Source organism: Malaya genurostris, chromosome 2 (genome assembly GCF_030247185.1).
Source record: "Malaya genurostris strain Urasoe2022 chromosome 2, Malgen_1.1, whole genome shotgun sequence".
Taxonomy (NCBI): Eukaryota; Metazoa; Arthropoda; class Insecta; order Diptera; family Culicidae; genus Malaya; species Malaya genurostris.
In genome coordinates, this window is record NC_080571.1 from 29,080,567 (window position 1) to 29,103,369 (window position 22,803).

Sequence of the window (22,803 nt, forward strand, 5' to 3'; positions counted from 1 at the left end):
TTTTTCTTCGCCGTAGCATCACTTTTACATAATATTCTTATCCTAATTTAATTCTAACATAGTCACAACGTTTTGAATTTATTAAAACATATTCTCTTATAGCTTAAATATCATCTTAGGTAACTCGTCATTAATTATGAAATCTACTCGGAAATATTATTTAAAACAAACGATTACCTTCTATAAATTATAAAATAAGCTGTTTTTTTTGACATTTTGTTGATAATTTCATAAACTGTTTCGAGTTTGTTTGTATCATTACATAATTTTTATTCTAATTTAGCTATTGGTTGAACTCATGGACGCAGCTGGGATCAGAGCTAAGTCTTAAAAGGGGCCTTTATTAAATTGAAACTCCAATTTTCTTTATGAAATGATAAATAAGTTTCATGTATGAAAGGTCACGACAAGCAAGAATGTCTCGAACTGGGATATTGGATAGTCTACCTTGGGTACGCAAAGAATTTATTAGTTGAGATCTGACATCACGATACTCCACGCATGTCCAAACGACATGATCAATATCCCGATAACCTTCTCCGCAAGCACAATGATTAGTCTCGGAGAGCCCAATTCGAAGGAGATGTGCATCTAACGTGTAGTGATTGGACATGAGTCTGGACATCACACGAATGAAATCCCTACTCACATCCAGTCCCCTGAACCATGCCTTTGTCGATATACTCGGAATAATTGAGTGCATCCACCGACCCAGATCATCTCTATCCCAAGAAGCTTGCCAGCTGGCAAGTGTTCTTTGGCGAGACGAGCTATAGAATTCGTTGAAAGCAATTGGTCTCTCATAAATTTCACCCTCAATAGCACCACGTTTGGCTAAAATATCGGCTCTTTCATTGCCAGGAATGGAGCAATGAGCCGGGACCCAGACTATAGTGATTAGATAATTATTGTTCAATATGTCGTTCAGGCACTGTTTTATTTTGCCCAGGAAAAACGGTTCAGTCTTGCCAGTCATGTTAGAGCGAATGGCTTCAATTGCACTCAGACTATCTGTGAAGAGGAAATAATGGTTTGGAGATAATGTGACGATTACACTCAAACTATAATGAACTGCTGCTAGCTCTGCTATATAAACAGATGCAGGTTCTTGAAGCCTAAATGAGGCCGAAACATTATTGTTGAACATACCAAACCCTGTCGCTTCTTCAATTCGCGATCTGTCCGTGTAAAACATTTTCTCAGAGTCAATATGCCTGAACTTACTTGAAAATATTTTTGGGATTTCCGTCGAGCGTAGGTGATCCGGGATTCCACGCACTTCGCGCTGCATGGATGTGTCGAAAAATAAAGTTGAGTCAGGGACATTTAGGAGGCTGACATGGATAGGAATATATCTTGAAGGGTTGATTTCCTGTGACATATGGTTAAAATATACTGTCATGAATTTTGTTTGAGATCGAAGCTCGACTAGTCGTTCGAAATTATTAATTACCATGGGATTCAGCACCTCACATCTTATTAGCAGGCGTGATGAAAGCTCCCAAAATCGATCTTTTAATGGAAGAACTCCCGCCAGAACTTCAAGACTCATTGTATGTGTCGAATGCATGCAGCCTAAGGCAATTCGCAAACAACGGTACTGAATTCGCTCAAGTTTGATAATATGAGAGTTTGCAGCGGAACGAAAACAAACGCATCCATATTCCATCACTGAAAATATTGTTGTTTGATACAATTTTATTAGATCTTGCGGATGAGAACCCCACCAAGATCCTGTTATTGTTCGAAGAAAATTTACTCTTTGTTGGCATTTCGTTATCAGATACCTAATGTGTCCTCCCCACGTGCATTTGGGATCAAACCACACCCCGAGGTATTTGAAAGTCAAAACCTGTTTGATTATTCTTCCCATCATATGAAGCTGAAGTTGCGCGGGATCATGCTTTTTTGAAAAGACGACCAGCTCTGTTTTCTCCGCAGAGAATTCGATACCAAGATGAACAGCCCAAACGGACAAGTTATCTAAGGTATCTTGCAATGGTTTATGCAGATCAATAGCTTTGGGCCCAGTAACTGAAACCACGCCATCATCTGCCAATTGTCTTAGTGTACATGGGGTTACTAGACAGCTGTCAATGTCATTCACGTAAAAATTATAGAGGAGCGGACTGAGGCATGAGCCTTGCGGGAGACCCATGTAGCTAATTCTGAATGTTGCCAAATCGCCATGTGAAAAATACATGCACTTCTCTGACAAAAGGTTGTGCAAATAATTATTGATAACCGCTGGAAGTCCATGTTGGTGGAGCTTGTCTGAAAGAACATCAATGGAAACTGAATCAAATGCTCCTTTAATGTCTAAAAATACAGATGCCATTTGTTGCTTTTGAGCGAAGGCAATTTGGATGTCAGACGAAAGTAAAGCAAGGCAATCATTCGTCCCTTTATTTCTACGGAAGCCAAACTGAGTATCTGACAACAAACCGTTCGTCTCGACCCAAGTGTCGAGACGTCGTAGAATAATTTTTTCGAACAATTTTCTGATGCAGGACAACATCGCAATGGGTCTATATGAGTTGTGATTGGAAGCTGGTTTCCCCGGCTTTTGAATGGCGATAACTTTCACTTGTCTCCAGTCAGGTGGAACAATATTTTGCTCAAGAAACTTGTTGAACAATTCCAACAAACGTCTTTTTGCGAGGTCGGGCAGATTCTTCACCAAGTTGAATTTAATTCTGTCCAACCCAGGGGCGTTATTGTTACAAGACAAGAGTGCTATAGAAAATTCCATGATTGAAAATGGGTTATTAATAAAACCATTATTTGGAGGAGATTCCCGTATAATGCTCTGCGTAGGAACAGAATCTGGGCAAACTTTCCTAGCAAAGTCAAATATCCATCGGTTCGAGTATTCATCACTCTCATTGCCCACGTTACGATTCCTCATTCGTCTGGCCGTGTTCCAAAGAGTGCTCATTGAGGTTTCTCTTGACAAACCTTCGACAAAATTTCTCCAATAGCTACATTTTTAGGCTCGAAGTATGCTCTTGTACTTGGTTTCTTAAACCATAAATTTTTCAAAATTTTGAGGAGTTCCCTCCCCGTTTTAGAAACGTCTTGCAAGCATTTTGTTTTGCGAGTTTAGCCTCTGAGCACTCTTTGTCCCACCAGGGGTTGGGAGGCCTTCTGTTAGTCGTTGGCCCAGGAAAGCGTTTAGTTTGGGATTGTTCTGCGGCCTCCAGAATCGAACAAACGAGGAAGTCTTATTCTTCAAGTGGGGGGAGCTCTTCCATTGAATTCAAAATACTAGAGATACTACTTTGGTATTTAATCCAGTCGATATTTTTTGTCAAATCATATGGAATATTAACTGAATTAGCAATGCCTTTGTTACTGCTAATTGAGATGATGATTGGTAAATGATCGCTACCGTGTAAATCAGGCAATATTTTCCAGGTGCAATCTAGTCGAATTGATGTTGAGCAAAGAGATAGATCTAATGCACTTGGGCGTGCAGGAGGTCTTGGGATCCGTGTCATGCTACCCATATTTAATACCGTCATGCTAAAATTGTCACAAATGTTTTGTATTAAAGATGATCTGCTATCATTGTAAACGGAACCCCACATCATTCCGTGCGAATTTAAATCCCTCAGAATCAATCGTGGAGCAGGAAGGGCTCCAACCATTTCATTAAGCTGTTGCTGTCCAACTTGTGCGTTTGGAGGAATATAAACCGAAGCTATGCAAATATCTTTGCCTTTAATGTTTATTTGGCAAGCAACAACTTCTATACTAGAAGTTGAAGGGATGTTTAATCTATAAAAGGAATAGCATTTCTTAATTCCCAAAAGCACTCCACCATACGGAGAGTCTCTATCGAGACGTATAATGTTAAAATCATTAAAATTTAAAGCTATGTTTGAAGTAAGCCATGTTTCGCATAAAGCAAATACATCACATTTTTGACTATGCAATAAAATTTTAAATGAATCAAGTTTTGGCATGATGCTTCGACAATTCCACTGCAGGACAGTGATTGTATCATTTGCGGCGGGTGATAAATTATCCATCAAAAGATACAAAACCTGAGACAATTGGCCATTGAGCTGATAACTGCTTCAAAAAATTTCTAGCTATTGGAAGGAATGCCATTATGAGGGTCTTTAAGGGTTCAGATATATTGAATGCTGAGAAAATCCATTCAACAATTTCCGAAAACTTCAGTAATCCTGTTGGTGGCTGTGAAAAGGAGCCCACAGGATTATTACCTTTTTCTGTGCTAGATCCTGGATTGGTTTGTGAATTTGACAAACCAGGAGGCACAGTCTTTGGTTTTGACTTTTTTTGTTTAACACGGGGATCTTTTTTTGAAGATGAAACTTTAGGTGTCTTTTTTGGTAATTTGGAAGAAGACTTCTTTCTCTTAACTGACCCTTGGGTAGTGATAAACGAATTACCTTCACTATTTTCGTCAGAGTCAGAGTCCTCTGTTTCCTCTAGATCTGAAAACCCGTTTTCGGTTTCCAAAGGGGGGACATCAATGACCGTTTTAAGCATTTCTGCATAAGTGCGCTTAGACCGTGCTTTTAAAGAAAGCTTAATTTTGTCTTTGTGCACTTTAAATGCAGTGCATATTGAAATATCCTCATGAGGACTTTCCCCACAATAAATACATTTTTCAATTTTCTTGTTGCAATCATTATCTTTATGAGGCCCTTCACACTTAATACATTTTGGTTTATTACTACAGTAAGTAGCTGTGTGTCCGAATTTTTTGCAGTTCGTACAATTCATTACATTTGGAACAAAAAGCCGAACAGGGAGGCGAATTTTATCGACATAGACATGGGACGGCAACGCAGATCCGGCAAATGTCACTCGAAACGAGTCTGATGGGCGATAAACTTTTTTTTCCTCTTCATGAACTACTGAGTACAGTTGTTTGCACTCCAGTATTTTCACACCCTCAAGCATAGAGTTCTTGAAACGACCAACACCATGCTTGAGTAAATCATCTACCGAAAGACTCGCTTCGGTAACAACACCGTCAATTTCGACATCTTTGGAGGGTATGTAAACTTTATACTCTTTAATGAAATGTTCCGAAGAGACAATATCATTCGCGTGTTTCAAATTATTTACCACAACACGAATTTTATCGTTATTTACTTTTATGATCTCTTTGATTGAAGAGTATCGTGATGTCAAACCTTTAGAAATTTGGTAAATGTTTAATGGCTTTGATATACGTCTAAAAAAGACTATCCAAGGCCCAGAAGAGCTCTCCTGATATTTTTTCGTTCGTGGGGGTATAGGATTCATGCTAGGATTTACGTCCATGGATTCATCCATCACATTAAAATTTTTAATCAAACTTTAAAATAAAAAATGAAACCAACACTACACAGTACTCAATCAAAAGGAAAAGAAAAAACTTCTACCTTGAAATTGTTGTCTATCTCCGTTGCACTGCCGTGTAGATCCTCGTTGCTCTAGATGTTCTTGTTGGATGCTGATTGTTGGATGTGATGCTACTGCTACCTGACATCCAGCACCACTCGAATTCCGATTTGCTTTCGTCTTCGCCAGCTGTAACCAGCGCAGGTCACCGGTGTATACCTGCGTGTTGTATGGCAGTGGAAAGACCGAGTTGTCTTGTCTCCTTCTTCCTTGTGCTCCGCACCGATATGCTTCTGCACCGAAGTGCCTTCGCACCGGTGTGCCTTTGCACTCTCCTGCTTCTATGTGCCTTTGCACTCTCCTTCTTCGATGTGCCTTTGCACTCTCTTGCTCAGCACTTGTGGCTGTATATTGTGGCCTGGGTAGAGCTTGGGAAACGCCCTTTGTTGTTTCCTTCACCAGCTTGGCCCAGCACTAGGGCTCTCTTATGCAGCACGATTTTACGTTTTAACGGCTGCTGCCAACAGGTCTCTACCTGTAGTTCAACCGTTGTCGTATTTAACGCGTGTAAACTAACCAGCGTTATTAAACTGTACGCTTCTATACACAACCTTCTCGGTTGAACGGCTATTACTGAATGATTTCCGATCCTCATCATGAATCACAATCTCCGCATCGAACATAACTGTTACAACTAAACAATCCTTTTGAGCATAAGCTTTGAATTTGCGATCTGGTTTCCTCCGATTGTCTTTATACCACTCTGTATCATTGTTTCCCATGTTTTGTTATCAATTATATTATGGCGTTTTCGTTTTTAATTTGCACTACACCGGTGCAGTGCTACACGGAGGCATGAATAAACGAACAAAAATGACGAAAACATAAACAGTAACCATTGACTACCATAAACGATTCCATTGCACAGAGCTACGCCAAACGTTTGATGAGTGCTACACCAGTGGTATCGGTGCAGAAAAAGTGTAGCACTGGTGTAGTGCAATTGGTAAAAACGAACGGTTTTAGTGCAGCTTTTGCTACACCGGTGTAGTGCAATTTAAAAACGAAAACGACATTAGATTGCACACCAGAATCGATCTGCATTTCAATCAAAACTCAGCCTACTTTAACCCAAACCAACTCATCCGAATCGTTAGCACATGATACCATTTCCACCAGTTCGAAACATTCTTCTTCTACTATGTCATCATCTATCGCATGCAATCGGCGCGTAGGACGAAATTGTTTATTCCGGGAATGTTGGGATTGATCTTTTGAAATGTTGGATTGAAATGCTTGTAAATGATTCGTTTTTCCAAAGAACTGTGTATTCTCGCTTGAGGTTTGCTTTTCTTAATTGAAATTTCGAGAAAGACATACTACCCGAAAATAACCTTTTTTTTTTCTTTCCCGCAAAGCAATTGGTACGAACTGTAGCGTTTTGTCAATAACTGCTATTGCTGAGCTTTCTGCAGCAGTTTGACCAAAATTACATTTTGAAGCAAGAGTCTGTGCACGCATGACAAATTTTTCCAAATTTTCATCCTGTTCCGGTTTCATTGCCCAAAAGATATATCGTTCATGCGCATCGTGACGCTGTGGCGCGAAATAATTGTCCAATTTTTCAATAGCTGTTTTATAAGAATCAATGTTTTCGTCTTCGTTATCTTCTACGTCGGCTCCAGGAATGTTGAAAAATATTTCTTGTAGCTCCAACCCGCCATGAGCTAGCAATAGATCTTTCTTATTCGTAGATTCAGTAACTTTTGCTGCGCGTAAACAAATTTCAAATCCCCGTTTCCATGCATACCATTTAATTCTTCTTTCAGCAAACGGTACATTTATGAACGAAAACGATGAAAGGTTCATAAATAATTTACTGCCGTCCATCCTTAACATTCAAAATTGGAATAATTATTATGTAAGCACATATAACTTTTTTTTTCAATGTATACTCTAGAAATGTGATTAAATTCGTCTAATTAGGTTTTAAGCTTTTCTTTCTTCCGTTTCGCAAAGTAGAATAGATAATTTCCTGTATGATTCGAAACTTCTTCTTCTCGAGTAAATTACTTGTTGCCTTGCAACCAATTATATTAGTTTTTTTTTCAACCTCTTTCAAGTCGAGTATCTCATATTATACTTCTCCAATCGCTTTCACGTCGCGATAGCAACTTCACTTGTTTCTCTCAATCAGTTTTTTTTTTCTTTCTGCAATTTTTTTTTCAAGCATTTTTTTTATACTAGTACAAGTTTTTCCTCACACTTACCTTCAATAATTCCTTCAGATTTACATTTAATGTATCTTGTTAAAATAAATTTTTTTGAGATCCCATCTTCGTCGCCATTTGTGATATTCTTGTAGAGCTTAATAAAACACAACTGTACGGCATGAGATGAAATTATATTCTCTTCTTAATGTCATTCTAATAACCGTCGCCTACCTAGTTATTGCATCTTCACACGTCTTAATATACCTAATGCCCCGTTCACACTTCTGCTGGCTGCCAGCATGCTGGTGTCAGTGTACTGCCCTCTTGGGAATAAAACGTTCAACGGTGGTCCTTCGTTGGTCTAATACTTTGGATCATTGGACCACAGTTGAACGTTTTTTCCTAAGAGGGCAGTACACTGACACCAGCATGCTGGCAGCCAGCAGAAGTGTAAACGGGGCATAACCAGCACCCTACACAACGATTCCTTCTGGGAGCAAGGCATTATAACTGCAATATATATATATCGAAATATATTTAATTTTATGCATAAAATACTGTAATTTATCTTACACGTAGTTTCAAATACCACAATTCTTCTGATGAAATCGCAATTTATCAAAATAAATAAACAGTATCCATGGTGATCTGGTTTTCAACCTCCAAAGTTGCCAGTTTTATAGGAAATTTGTTAAAGTACACCGTCATTCTGACAGCATACCCTAACAGTGTACCGCAGGTTGCAAAATGTGTCCTTGGAAATTTGTCAAAGCATTCCGTATTATAATTTGTATTTGGCAATACTGTCTACTACGACCTTGAAATTCTTGCCACTCTCTTGTTTTACAAAAAAAATGGGAGATGAGCATTTAATTTCAAAAACCCCTCCTCCTAGTCCAAATGTCGATTTTCTTTAAATTATATTGCTATACACTCTTCCCCCTGAAAATATCCTAATGATCATCTCTAAAGAGCAAGAAGTACATAAGCCAAGTTTGATAGCAGTTCCGTTAAGTAGTTTCAGAGTTATACCGACGACACGACCAGACACTTCGAAGGAAAATCGGAATGAAAAGTGTTCGTGAGCGATTTACCGCCAGTTACCACAAATATAACGACCCGATGATGATGACGATAAAAATAATCGTCTTAAGCAACACTGTTTAAGTTGCTACGAACTAGTTACTAATGAACCCCATAATAAATCAACAAACTATTCGAGAAGGTTTTGAATCAGTTCCATTAATTTAAATTTTGTGCCATCAGCACAAAATGTAAAAAAAAAACTCAGAAATCGAGATTGAGAAAGTTGCACGAGGCACCGCGAGCTATCAACCGGGGACTGGTACCTCTGAAAAATGAATTCGTCGTATAAGTTAGACGATTTCTCAATACGCTAGGTACGAGGAATAAAATTTTGCTAACTGAATATTTTTATTTATCCTGATTTAGAGAATTATCCTGCACCAGTTGATCATCAACGAATTTGAAATTTGAAAGATACATTCATCTATCAAGTTAATGTTACAAGGTTCTTTTTGTATTTGCGTCGACCGGAAGTGGGTACACTATATCCAAATCTGACACTAGATGTAGTGCTGCGATAGACAGCCGTCATTCTATACAATCATCAAGGGCTACCCAGGAGCTCTATCTGTAGTGTAGTCATCAAACTCCACGATGACCGTCTTTCCTTCAGTAATATTGAAAGCTTTATTGCGAAAAAGTGCTTACAGATGTATTATTCAAAGTATTGTCCGTCGCTAGCGACAACATTCTCCCATCTTTCCGGAAATTTTCGGATCCCGGCTCGAAAAAAGGAGTCCTCTTTTGACGCTATCCATGAAGCAATCAATTTTTCCAACTCTTCGAAGGATTGAAAATGTTGATCTGCCAGGCCGTGTGCCATCGAACGGAATAGGTGGAAGTCAGAAGGGGCGACATCCGGGAAGTACGGCGGGTGGAGCAAGACTTCCCAATTCAGCGTTTCCAGGTACTTTTTGACCACTTTTGCGACGTGAGGCCGAACATTGTCGTGTTGGAGGATGACTTTGTCATGTCGCTCTTGATATTGTGGCCGCTTTTCTTTTAGCGCGCGACTAAGGCGCATCAGTTGCGTTCGGTAGCGATCTCCTGTGATGGTTTCACCCGGTTTTAAGAGCTCGTAGTAAATCACACCGAGCTGATCCCACCAAATACAAATCATGACCTTGGCACCGTGAATATTCGGTTTCGCCTTCGACGAAGTAGCATGCCCGGGCTTTTACCATGATTTTCTGCGTTTAGGATTATCGTATCGAACCCACTTTTCATCACCGGTTACGATTCGATGAAAACCCCTTACGATTTGGCTTTGAAGAAGTTGCTTACATACAAATAGACGGCGCTCGAAGTCTCTCGGTTTCAACTCGTACGGCACCCAGTTTCCTTTTTTTCTGAATCATACCCAGGGTCTTGAGACGTTTTGAAATGGCTTGCTGACTCACTCCCAACGATTCGGCAAGCTTTTCTTGGGTTTGGCACGAATCTAGTTGTTCATTTTAATGTGGAACACATTTTTGTTTTCTATATAGCGGTGCAAACTAGAAACTCAAGAAAAATACACGTAGAAATGTGGTCAGGTTTTGAACAATTACAGCTCAGTCAATTTTGTATCAATGATTAATATTATGTCACCATTTGACAGAGAATATTTCTACGTATTAATTTGAATATTCATAGCCATGTATTTTTAATTTTATATCATTGAAATGTTGATTAATAGCTAGCAGTGTTCTATTTTGGCTGCAAAAAATCTCCGGCATACCGGATTTCCCTGCCATAGTCGACGGTTTTGAAGGAGTAAGCGATATATCAAAGGGAAAGCAGCGCTCTGATTGGTCAATCGAAGCAAAAGCAAAGCTGTTGGAAGCACGCGAATCTACAAAAAGAAGCGAAATTATAGCTAACGTTTCAGTCTTATGCGTAGCTTGCTAGAGGTAGGTTGTTGCTAGACAGCAAAACAAAAAGTGCCATAAAACGATTTGAAGCTTTAATTGCTATCCTCTGATCTTGTGTCATGCAAGATTGGATGAAATCCCATGTTATGTCGTTTCGCCTGAGAAATTGACAACTACCCCAGGGTAAATTTTGAGTGCATAAGACCAATTTCTAATTTATATAAGATGAACTCGATTGATAATGAGAAATATTTCATCGCTTCAACCGAAATCGCAAAATGGTAGTAATGGTAGAGAAACGCTATAAAAACAACTGCTTGCGTACAAAACTTGAACACAAGCTTTCCAAAGAGGAGCTTAAATATCGATATCCGTATCGCAAGCATGTACAAACATTTAATTGTATACATTTGGGCTATTGATATAACGTCGGCTACGAAAGAAATACAAATCACGATAAATACAGTCTATATTCTGGGTTCGCGTGTTCGGTGTTGATTCCTAATAAGGATCAATCTAAGCAGACTCTTGTGCATTTGCGGATTCAAAAGTGTGACGATTAATTGAAAATGTCAATCATTGGAAATTTTGGTTGCCTTGTTCCACATCAACGGCTCGAACAACCCCATGGGGCTGATCCTTGAAGTTTTTGAAGGTTTTTTCTCTTCCACCATCATGTTTGTCTTCGACATCGAAATCACCATTTTTAAAACGTTGAAACCACTCCCGACACGTTCTTTTACTCAGAGCAGCATAACCGTAAGTTTCTGAGAGCATTCGATGCGCTTCAGCTGCATTTTTTTGCGGATTGTAACAGAAAAGTAAAACTTCCCGCAAATGGCGAGAATTGGGCACATAAACAGACATTTTCGAGCATGAATAATACGAAAACAAGAACAACTGTCACTGAAACGGCGATGACAATTCGTTAGGCACTGTACACACTCATTTTAATGGCATTGTCATCTATGTATTTTGACCAGCAGCAGCCGGTACAGTCACCTATCGGAAAACGGTGGAAGCAAAGTTGTACACCTGATAGTTTACATCCATGCAGTTGCGAGTTAGGTTGAGGAAAGCTGTCACTTTGCTTTTCCATAAACTGTTGCCATGGTGTTGCAGTAAATAATTTTCTAATAAATTGATGAGTCTTTTACATGTTCGCTTGGGAATAAAGTTGATTAGCGAAGTTTTTAGCATAGCTTTGAATTTTTTTACTAGCCATTTGGAGATTTTTTAGGTAGGAGCTACAACTGAAGAAATAATTTCTCTCTTTTCATTGCCAGGTGTGTGAACTTTTGATTTTGGGTAATGTAGGTTTGGAAACCTTGAGATGGTTGAGGTTTATATCGAAGTTGAGATTGCAATATTTCAAAGTTTTTTCAACTCGTTAAAGAATGTCTGGAAGCATTGTAATCTTCTTTGTCCAAAATAACCACTTTATTTCCATTATCAGCCTGTGTTTTAACAGACTTTTCCCGCAATTCTTTTATTGATACTTTCCTTCAATTTTGTTCCTTTCTAGGAACATTTTTAATGACTTCAGCTACAATCGTTCCTGGCGTCAATAATTTGTGGAAAGGGAAGATTACAGCTAGTGGGCGTTGGGGACAGGTATAGCGTGATGGGTAAGTCGATGCCTTTCACGCAGCCCGCCTGGGTTCGATTCCCAACCCCGCACATAGGGTCAGAAAGTTTTTCTGGCCCGAAGAGGCGAATGACATTAATGTTAAAGCCTCTATAATTGAAACAAAAAAAAAAAAAAAAGCTAGTGGGACCCGTTTCTAGACCCGTCTAGAATAACTTGATCGAGATTTAATTCAGAAGGAATGGCATGATTCAACCCAATGCTTGAGTAGATCTTTTTGTTCGTCGGTGAAGTTCTGAAATGAACCTTGAACGTTGACCAAGAAGTCATCCAAAAATCCGTATTGGCAGGTTTCCTAGGTCGGTCTGTAGACTGTTTGGAAGCGTAAATTTTCGAATTTCGTTCGGACTCGCATTCTTCTACAAATTTTACCTGTTTAAAAACCAAGCAGGTATTTTTTGGATAATTCAAATGAAGATACGTTCAGACTGCTATATAGTTTCTTGATTTTCTTTGTTACAATTTCATTTGGAATTGTTTTACGAATGTTCTAAGAAACAGAATTTCCAATTTTTACTTCGCAGCAAGTAGGGATTAATCCAAATTCACTGCATTTTTTAAAAAAAGCAATATCCTTAGATATTCCAGCAATTTTCTCCTTCATCTTTATAAACTTATTAGGCTCGTTTGGCTCGGTAGCCATTGTCAATGTTTGGGGTATGACCGAAATCTGTCTGTCACTATAACGTTAGTGTTATAACGAAATAGTGAAAATTGTTCATAGTGAAATTTAATGGACCTTTCATTATTCTTTTCAAAAATCCTTCAGTTCATTAACCACTCAAACCCCAAACATTGACATTATCAGAAACACATGGGAAATCTAAAACAGGGATTAATAAAATGACTTTCACAAACTAAGATTTAAATGAAAAGTCTCTCTACTGGCTGCTACTGATTTTTATTTGGATCCGACTGCCGGTTTCGGAGTTACAGGATGAAGTGCATTGAAAATTTCGAATTCAGAGAAAGAACATTTTTTTGCTAAGTTTGACTCAAAGTTGATTTTATTATTCGATTTTTTTAACCATCTTACGCGTTCAATTAGAATACATCCTTCAGTACCAGGAAATACGAGAAAGCAGCTCGGATCGTCAGGCCCAATCTTTGAACATTAACGAAGTAGAACTTTGCCGCAGTAATTCCGGCTGGTCGCTGTGCCCGTTGAATGATCAGTTGGACCGATTTTTGCATATCGACGGGATCTTTGTACCAGGGATAACGGTACATGGCGTGTCCTACTTCGGCAGCCTAAAGGGTGGAAAATCAGAGATAAAATCGAATTAATTTTTTTTATTAGCTTACCTTTTCACTTAAATCAGTTCCGATGAAGCAGTAGATTGTCATTTCGATCAGCAGCACTAACAACATAATCCATATATTGATGGCATCTACTCCAAAATTCTGTTTTCGATGAAGTAAAATTGGCATTTATTAGTACATTTTGAATCAAGTGGTTTGTGTTATTTACCGAAGTAACATAAAACAATACCAGACACAGCACGAAGAGGCAGCCCATCATTTGACTTATCAGAATCAAATTCATGGTGCTCTCCAGATATGACAAATATTCCAACGCCAACTGATGCAGCTGTACAATTTCACGAAGTTCCTTGCGGCGTTCTTCCTCGTCGATCAAGTTGGCCATGGTCTCGATTCGTTTTGACACTAGATCAAACAGTTTGGAGCCGTACAAGATTATTACCTGAAACAAGGATCCCTTCAATGCGACGACGAAAGTGCAAATCATCGTCGCTGGGGCGCAAAATCCGGCATAAATGAAATAATGCCACGAATTTCTTCGGATGTTCAACCAGTAGAATCTGGAAAATGGTGGAAAATAGGAAACATTCCAGTATTAATAATCAAGTACTACTCACTGCATTTCGTAAATCATGGTAAAATCGCTTCGGTTATCTTCGTCAAACAGAATCACTTTAACAAGATTGGAAAGATTGGGACCGAGATTATAAATTACCACCAGAGCGGTCATGTAAAGAAAGTAGAATTTCGAAATCTTTTCCATCCGTCGATTGAACGATTCGATTTCATCCGCCAAATGCTTCGGCCACTTGTCATTTAAAATTCTTTCCAAACTATCCACAAGTTTGCTGAAAGTACCATTCTTAGCGGCGAACATCACGAAAGTAACGTTAATTTCCGACGAAAATATAATCTCCGACAGGTTTCGGATGACCGATGCGGTTGTATTTTTTCCGGATCCAAGAACAATTTTCGGACCAACCCAAATGGCAACAATGTAGAACACCATAAGAGCACATTTATATCGAACACGTTTGTCACCCCAGAGGCCAACTCGCTCCAGCATGTTCAGTGCCAGAGTTAAAACCTGTGGCTTTGGGGGGACAAAATTCCTCGTCGGCTGCATCGTGGAAACTGAGAAGCTCTCAACGCCCCGCAATGTGTTTTAATGGGGTCCTTTTTGCTCGGAACGATGCTTCCGAAACACGTGACAATTGAAAAAATTTCCGATAGAACAACGATGGATCCGAACAGTTCTCCGATTCTACCGGTGGAACTTTCGAAAAAGAATCCCACGTTCGGAATATCGTCAACGGAGAAAACTGCTGAGTTCTTTCCGCTAATGCTGACGACATCAATAATTCAACCGATGAGTAGCTCAAACGAGCATGTGAACTTTCTCGAGAATCATGACACATTGTTTATGACCTAATTCACGTACGTTCGGTAGGAACTCATGAAGAAATCATCGCCAGATTTCTGTTTTATTACACCCTTCAAGGGTTGCAACATCATTTCAATGACCTTGATAAAAATCACTCATCACTCCGTTTAGTATTTTATTTATCGGAAATAATACACCGCATTGAAAAGTAGCATTTTGAATCTATGTTAAAAATAAGCCGATACTTATTTTTCGTTCATTTTTAATGGGAAATTCGAACGGCCGAGTTCGAGTGTCACTTTTATCCCCATCGCCGCCGTACGGTTTCTGGAATGATAGCGGATCAGAGGAAAATTTCTGAAAACAGCATCTTTTCCGTTTTTCCGGCCCATGTTTTCGGCTGCAATCGAGACGAAAGAACAAAACAACAAAAAAAAACACTGAGATAAAAAACCCAAAAAAAAAACATTATGCAAATCAAGTCCAATTTCTTGGGTTGCTTTTGACCGGTCCCGTGTTCGGCCAGAAGGTTTTCTACCTCTCCGTTTTGCGATGTAAGTCCTGGGATTGGGCCTGGTGTTAAGTGGAAATTCAATGACGACGGGTTGTTGTTTTTGTGCAAAATGGGATAAAAGTTCCTTTCCGACCTAACCCGATTTAAGTGCCGCCAGCGGAAAACCGAAACGTGATTCCAGCCGGTGGAATGTAAATTTGGCTGAGTATAGAGAAGCCATCCACCGAAACTTTTCCATTTGAAAGTGAATACGTTCATATCGTTGCAATCCGTTAGAATCCTTCCCAAAGATTCAAAACTAAAACACGTCACTTTCAATGAAGTGATAAAACTTTCCAGTATCTTTTTAAAGGGACCGTAGTTCGCTATGTAGAAAAAATTAGAGACAGGATCATCTAACCTATGGCCATTTTGACGACCCAAGTAACAATTGAAATTTGTTGAATTTTACATATTTCACAATTGCCACAGAAGATACTTTTAACTGTTCATTTGAGAAGTTTCAAACAAGGAACTTGTTGCATATCATGCAGGCAAAGTGCGCTTTTCCAATCGTACAATTGTTGCGAGAGAGATGAGAAATTCAAACAAAAACAATGTTTGAAACTTAAGAAGTCATACAATTGTCTTGCATCGTATGGAAAATTATTTCATTTTAGTAAAAAACTTATTGTCGTAAGACACATATTTGTCGTGATTTTCGGTTGAAGGTTGACTGCGTGGTAGATGTTGGTTCTTCAAAACTGACTGGAGACTCGCGACTGCCGTTGCCAAGGTAACTGTGGCCTACTGCCCACAGAAAATTTCGCTTGCAGAGCAGAAGATTTTGCTACTGAAATTGATGTCCGTCCGTTGAGCCGTTCGTCAATGGAATGAATCGTATGTGCGAGCCACTAGTAGTTTTATAGCGTATTGATGTTTGATGAAAGCGACAAGTTTGACGATTGGTTTAAGCTACACCACCCATAGTAAACTTGTTAAATTTGTAGTTTACATTGAGCAGGCGTCGTTCAGCCATTTCAAGCCCAATTATTATCAGTTCGTGCTCGCATCTCACCCAACACAGTCGAAAATCGTTTTCGGTCGAAACAACAGAAACAAAGACAATACAGTGCAGTGAACAATAGACTGTACGGAATGGTCAAATACGATTTAACAAAGCCTGAAACTTGGCCTACAAGACCAAATTCAATTTTTATAGATTTCAAGCGTTGCAAAGTTAGACCAGTAGCAAATGAAATGTAAATAATTATAATGTAAGTGAGTTTCAATTTAACAAAGCGTCTAACTGTGTGTACATTATGTTTAAACATTAAAGCGATGCAATTGCATTCGCTTCGGTTAACAACGAAGTGCACAACGTTGAGTGTGACAATATTAAATACAAAATCCCTGTGCACATTGTGGACAATGCCATAAAAGTACGAGTGCATGACCTTCCCCCGAAGTCCAGCGATCAGTCCATTCGGGAAATCATGTCGCAGTACGGTGAAGTTCTTTCCATCGAAAGAGAAGTATGGCGGAATTTTTTCCCTGGTATCCGGAATGGCGTGCGAGTGGTACGTATGCAACTACGTAAGGCAATTCCATCTTACATCATTTGTGGTCAAGGTGGGACACATCCGTGTAAAACGCAGATTACCTATGAAAATCAGCCGGTTACATGCCAGTTTCGTAAACAACCTGCACACTACCGTAAACCTTGCACTAAAACTGCGAAAAGAACATCTTCAACCAAAGACAAGGTCAACCGTTCAACAACGAAAACTAGTGAGCGTAGTATTCCTGTTTCACCATCAAACCAACTGCAATTAATGCCCAACAAGGCGCTTCTACAGCACCTAGCAACGAGCTCAAGCCTGCGAACATCAAGGAAAACGAAAAGAAGACGGAAATCAACAACAAAACCACCGATGCGGCAATGGATGACGAGACGAGTCACGAACAAAGTGCCCCTCAACCCTCGCGGGAGGGAAATGGAAGCTCTTCTCCTCCTAGAAAAAGAGTGACAACGAGATCGACTTCAAAAAATCCTTTATTTAAAAAATCGGCTGATTCGGCCACGTAAAGCTTGTACACAAATAGGCCTGAATAAAAATATATTTTAAATAAAAAAAAGCCCAATTATTATGCTAGAAGGATAGTGTTTTATCACAGAAGTATTCATAATGGTTTTTCATTTGATGTTTGAATGAAATATGCTCTGTATTAATAACGATTTGATTTATTGATTCATTTTCCTATTATATTTTATTGTTGTTGCTTCTTTAATGCTTACTTCTAAAATATTGGTAACACTTAATCTGACAACCAAAATCGTTCAAGACATAAAATGTGCGTTTTGCCTTTCTCATATAGAAAGGTTATGCAATCACTGTGAAAACCGACTTTTGCACCGAGGCCCGGAGGGCCGAGTGTCATATACCATTCGACTCAGTTCGTCGAGTACGCAAAATGTCTGTGTGTGTGTATGTGTGTGTATGTGCGTATGTGTGTATGTAACGTTTTTTTGCAGTAACTATTCTCGGCTGAACCGATTTTCACAAACTTAGATTAAAATGAAAGGTCTTGTGGTCCCATGCAAAATTCCTGAATATCATTTGGATCCGACTTCCGGTTCCGGAATTATGGGGTAAAATGTGCAAAAAATTGTGAAAATAAGTGCACTAACTTTTCTCAGAGATGGCTGAATCGATTTTCACAAATTTCCCATACGTAATTTCTGAGTTTCATGCGGATCCGACTTCCGGATCCGGTAATATGGTGTAAAGTGGGTTAAAAATTGTATACCATCACTGAAACTGGGGAAAAACCTTAAAAAATTTTCTAAATCGACCTCAAATGTTTTCCAATTGATAGTTTTTATCAGTAGACGGTCAAACAAACCGATTTCGGTTATTCTTTTAAGAATCTAAGAAAACTATTTTGAAGAATGCCACAGTATTATATGTTAGTATGATTGATATGAGAAAGGCATTATTACACCATTAGGTGGATTAAAACAGGTTTTTTCTCTTACGAACAAAGAAAGGCAAGGCAAAAGCTTCAAAACTCGACTAAAAATATTGGAAAAAGTGATATAGCATTCGACTCAGTTCATTGAATTCTGCAATGTTTCCTCAGATATGATTTTCACAGGCTTGGAGTCAAATGAATGCTTGAATTCTTTTTTTTTATATCGTTTATTTATACCCGGCTTTAACCAAGTTGCGGTCGTTCGCCGGAGATGCTTGAATTCTTCAATTTTATCGGTGACCGATTTTTGTTTCCGAAAACACAGAGTGATAAGTGTTAAAAGTTTCAAAACGTCTTCAAAAGTGACGCTGCAATAAACGAAAACCAAAATCTAAACTCAGCTCAATACTTTCTCGATTTATGGATCTTTTAGTTGCAGATTGAAAACAGTGACATTAGTTTTACCGGACCCGAACCGAACTGTCTTTCAAACGAATTTTTATTCTAATCTAAATTTACGAAAATCGATTCAGCCATCTCCGAGAAAATTAGGTGCACATTTTAATCAAATATACCCGCCAATCGACAATTGACTACTTCAACTGAACGAGCGAACTGATTCGAATGTTATTTGAAAGTCGTTCCTCTTGATACAAAGAAGAAAAAACTGAAAAACTATCATTTATTAGTTAATTTCCTCAGATTCTATAAGGTAGTTTTGTTTCACTGAATTTAGTCATTTCCGTTCATTTACAACTATTCTTCAGTACCAAAAGAAGCTTGCTTATAGTTCTAAAATAGCCCCTTTGTCATTCGAATGCCAGTTGGAAGGAAACGACGAAAGAGGTGGAGAGCGATAGATTTTTTTTGTAGCAATATGGACTTACACTAGTTATTATATGATGCCAATATATCCTTCTAACCTCAGTTGGTTCTCATGTCCCGATGCAATCGTAGCGTATGTTGGCAACTCAAAACTTCCCGGTTCGAAACCAGTCGCTTAACTGTGCTTGATTTTTTATGGCAAATCAAATCGTCTAAAGGTATGCAATTTCATCTTACTTCGCGAAATCTATTTTTAGATTGCAAGCTTAACTGTGTTTCTGTGTTTTTGACAATATCTGTCAAGATTGACATTGTAAAAAAAATAAGTTTTGAGACTTAAATTCTACACTGCAATAGCTATTCAACAAGCCATAGATTGTTATAATCCGTCAATTTTAAACGAAAATATCGATATTTTTGTGTAAGCGACTTTTCCCTCGTACTGCAGTGCATAATGGTCCAAATCACACCAAAACGCGTTTGCACTTTAGAAGTTGATTTTGGAACCTGAATGCCTTCAGAAGAATTTATGATTCGAATTGTCGGAGATGGTTGACCAGATTTTCATCTTGAATTTCATCCCGATCCGACTTCCGGTTCTGGAGTTATAGGATAAAGTGTGTTTAATATTGCAAACCGTTACTTAAAGCGGCGAAACAAAAACCAAAAAAAAATTCTAAACTGGACTCAAAACTACACAAATCGATAGCCATTATCAGTGGTCACCTATTCCGGTTATCCTGGTTCTCGGGTTTCGATTAACGACGGAAGATAATAGTCATATGCCCACCAATGGACCTTACCCATTTTTTACAGAAATTGCAGAGCCGATATTCCCAAAATTCAAATGAAAGATTTTATGCTCCTACCAAAAATTACTGTATATATTCGGATACAACAAAAATTTACTCCGTAGTTTAGAGTACGATGTCAAAATCGTATAGAATCTTCAAAATTTGAATTAAAACTAGTAGAGTTTGTACGTCATGTTAGTTGATAGCAATACGAACCGACATCGATTATACCAGCTCTCGGATTCCGGTGCCGGAAGTACCTACAATAGTGGAATTCTGTAGGTTATACTAGCGAATACACAAACAATTCCTTGATTTCTTCCAAGAAACGAAGAAAAAGATTTTATATAGAATGCCACATTTTATATGAGAATATGATTGGTATGAGCAAGGCATCATTACACAACTAGGTGGATACAAACAGGTTTTTGATGTGGAACACATCTTTATTTTCTATATAGTGGTGCAAATCAGAAACTAAAGGAAAGATACACGTAGAAATGTGGTCAGGTTTTAAACACTTACAGCTCAGTATATTTTGTACCAATTATTAATATTATTTCATCATTTGATTGGAAATATTTCTAAGTTTCGATTTGAATGTATCAAGCCACGTATTTTCAATTATAAATGATTGAAATTTTGATTAGTAACGAGCAGTGTCCTATTTTGTCTGCTAAAAATCTCCGGCATATCGGTTTTTCCCTGCCATAGACGACGGTTTTGAAGGAGTAAGCGATACATCAAAAGGAAAGCATCGCTCTGATTGGTCAATCGATGCAAAAGCGAAGCGGTTGGAAGCACGCGAAGCTATAAACTATAAATATAAGCAAAATTATAGCTAACGTTTCAGTCCTACGCGTAGCATGCTAGAGGTAGGTTGTTGCTAGACAACAAGACAAAAAGTGCAATAAAACGATTTGAAGCTTTAATTGGTATGCTCTCATCTTGTGTCATGCAAGCTCGGATGAAATTCCATGTTACGTCGTTGCGCCTAAGAAATTGACAGCTACCCCAGGGTAAATTTTGAGTGCTTAAAATTAATTTCTAATTCATATAAGATGAACTCGATTGATAATGAGAAAAAGTTTAATCAAGATCAATCTAAGCAGACTCTCGTGCAATAGCGGATTCAAAAGTGCGACGATTGATTGAACTGTTTGATTGTAGATCATTAGAAATTTTGGTTAGCATGTTCCACATCAATGGCTCGAACAACCCAATGGGGCTGATCCTTGTAGTTTTTAGAAATGAATTTGGGACCAGGATGGTGATTCGGCACTGAATTGTAAACCTGGATTCTGATCCGCAGTTGAATTTTAGCTACAGAATTCCGGTCCACACGGAACCACCCGCGATCCCATTTCAACCAGAATATTAGTTGATTTTCTGAATTCGATTGGTTAAAATTGGGTACAACTAATCGATTGTTGTTTTAACTAAACTGTCATTTTTGTTTTTCAATTAGCAGAAACAATGGTTGAAACAACTAATTTAACTGTTTGAAAAAAAAATGCTGTCAATTAATGAGGACACATACCTTTCAATTTCAACAAATATTTTAGTTGAAATAACTTATGTTGTTATTGAAACAAAATTCTGTTAGTTGAAAAATAAATCGGTTTTATTTGTTTTAGACATTGCAAATAGTTAGAATAAATTATCATTACGAAATCAGTACTGATCTGATCTCTAAGTGATTTTGATTTTTGTATGATCATGATCATGTCAAGTCGAGATCAGTAAAGATCTAAATTTTAAAAAAATACTTCTGATTCGATCGGAAATGATTGATGTAGAAAAACGTTTTTAGTCAGCAAAAGTGTCCGGAGGGGCGAGTGCGAAATTATTAAATTTACCTATAATGAGTATTGGAAGATGATGCCTTCAAACGGTTGAACTAAAGTTCTTCACTGATAATATTAGTCAATTTATATGAGCTTAAGTGCATCAACCGCTGGGAATTGGAATTTTGCGACGGCAATTCAAACGCGCCATTCAATCGCAGCGCGTTCTGTGTGTTTGAAACCCTTCGCTCCTGTTACTTTTATAAATTAAATTCATGTCAAAAAGCGTTTTATTGCTAATGCATGAACATCATCATCGGTATTAAACAGCTGGAAGTAAAACAGTCTGCTGGAAGTAAATCAATGATCGAATTTGAAGCATAAAATTTTTGCGCATACCTGAAAGATTACGAGATGATCATTCATTAACATTTTCTAATTTGTCACCAAATCTTTCACATCTTAAACAAGGTTAACTTTATCACAACACCGCTGTTAGATAAACACTTGTTATCATAAATTTCTCAAATCGAATGAACACAATTTCACCAAACGCTTTAACCATCGATGTTGTTTTCATTGACATTTTGAAGCGACACGAACAGATTTCAACTAAAAAAGTTGTTGATTTTGCATTGCGATTATTGTTTGGCTTTCAACTGTCTCCGGCATTTGACAGCATTCAAGACAACATATTTTTCAACTACTTGAATATATGCAAATCAAAAACCATATTGGTTGAATCAAAAAGAAATTAGTTAAATCAACTATCGCAAAAATCAAAAACTGCGATATCGCAATTTTATGATCGAAGGGTTCTCCGTGCAAGATTCAATTTTCAAAGTCGGATCCAGACTTCAGCTCCGAAATTCAATACTTGAATCCAGATCCGGAATTAGGTTTCAAAATCTTCAGATTCTAGTTCCTGAATTGAGTTACACTTTTAGAAATGTGGAACTGAGTTTTAGAACCAAATTCTAGAATTCAAAACCTTGACTCTTCAGTTTTAGCCGATTCTAGCCTTGGATGCTGGGCGAGGAACTGAATTTTAGATCTGGATTCTGGAAATGAACAAAAACCTGGATTCTGAAACTAAATTTCTGAACTGAGCTCTAGA

General features: G+C 38.2%; 1 protein-coding gene across 1 annotated transcript; it reads right to left on the reverse strand.

Moving 5' to 3' along the window:
* Positions 1-13,208: 13,208 nt before the first annotated feature.
* Positions 13,209-14,553, reverse strand: LOC131428562 (putative odorant receptor 85d). Its single transcript, XM_058592610.1, has 4 exons — positions 14,045-14,553; positions 13,636-13,987; positions 13,470-13,568; positions 13,209-13,415 (listed from the first exon to the last, which is right to left on the reverse strand). The coding sequence occupies exons 1-4, from the start codon at positions 14,551-14,553 to the stop codon at positions 13,209-13,211; spliced, it is 1,167 nt and encodes a 388-aa protein (XP_058448593.1).
* Positions 14,554-22,803: the final 8,250 nt, after the last annotated feature.

Coding starts and splice junctions, on each gene's coding strand:
- LOC131428562 (XM_058592610.1), bottom strand. CDS start 14,553: ATGCAGCCGACGAGGAATTTTGTCCCCCCAAAGCCACAGGTTTTAACT. Junction 13,988..14,044: donor ACCATGATTTACGAAATGCA/GTGAGTAGTACT, acceptor ACCATTTTCCAG/ATTCTACTGGTTGAACATCC. Junction 13,569..13,635: donor TATTGTTTTATGTTACTTCG/GTAAATAACACA, acceptor CATCGAAAACAG/AATTTTGGAGTAGATGCCAT.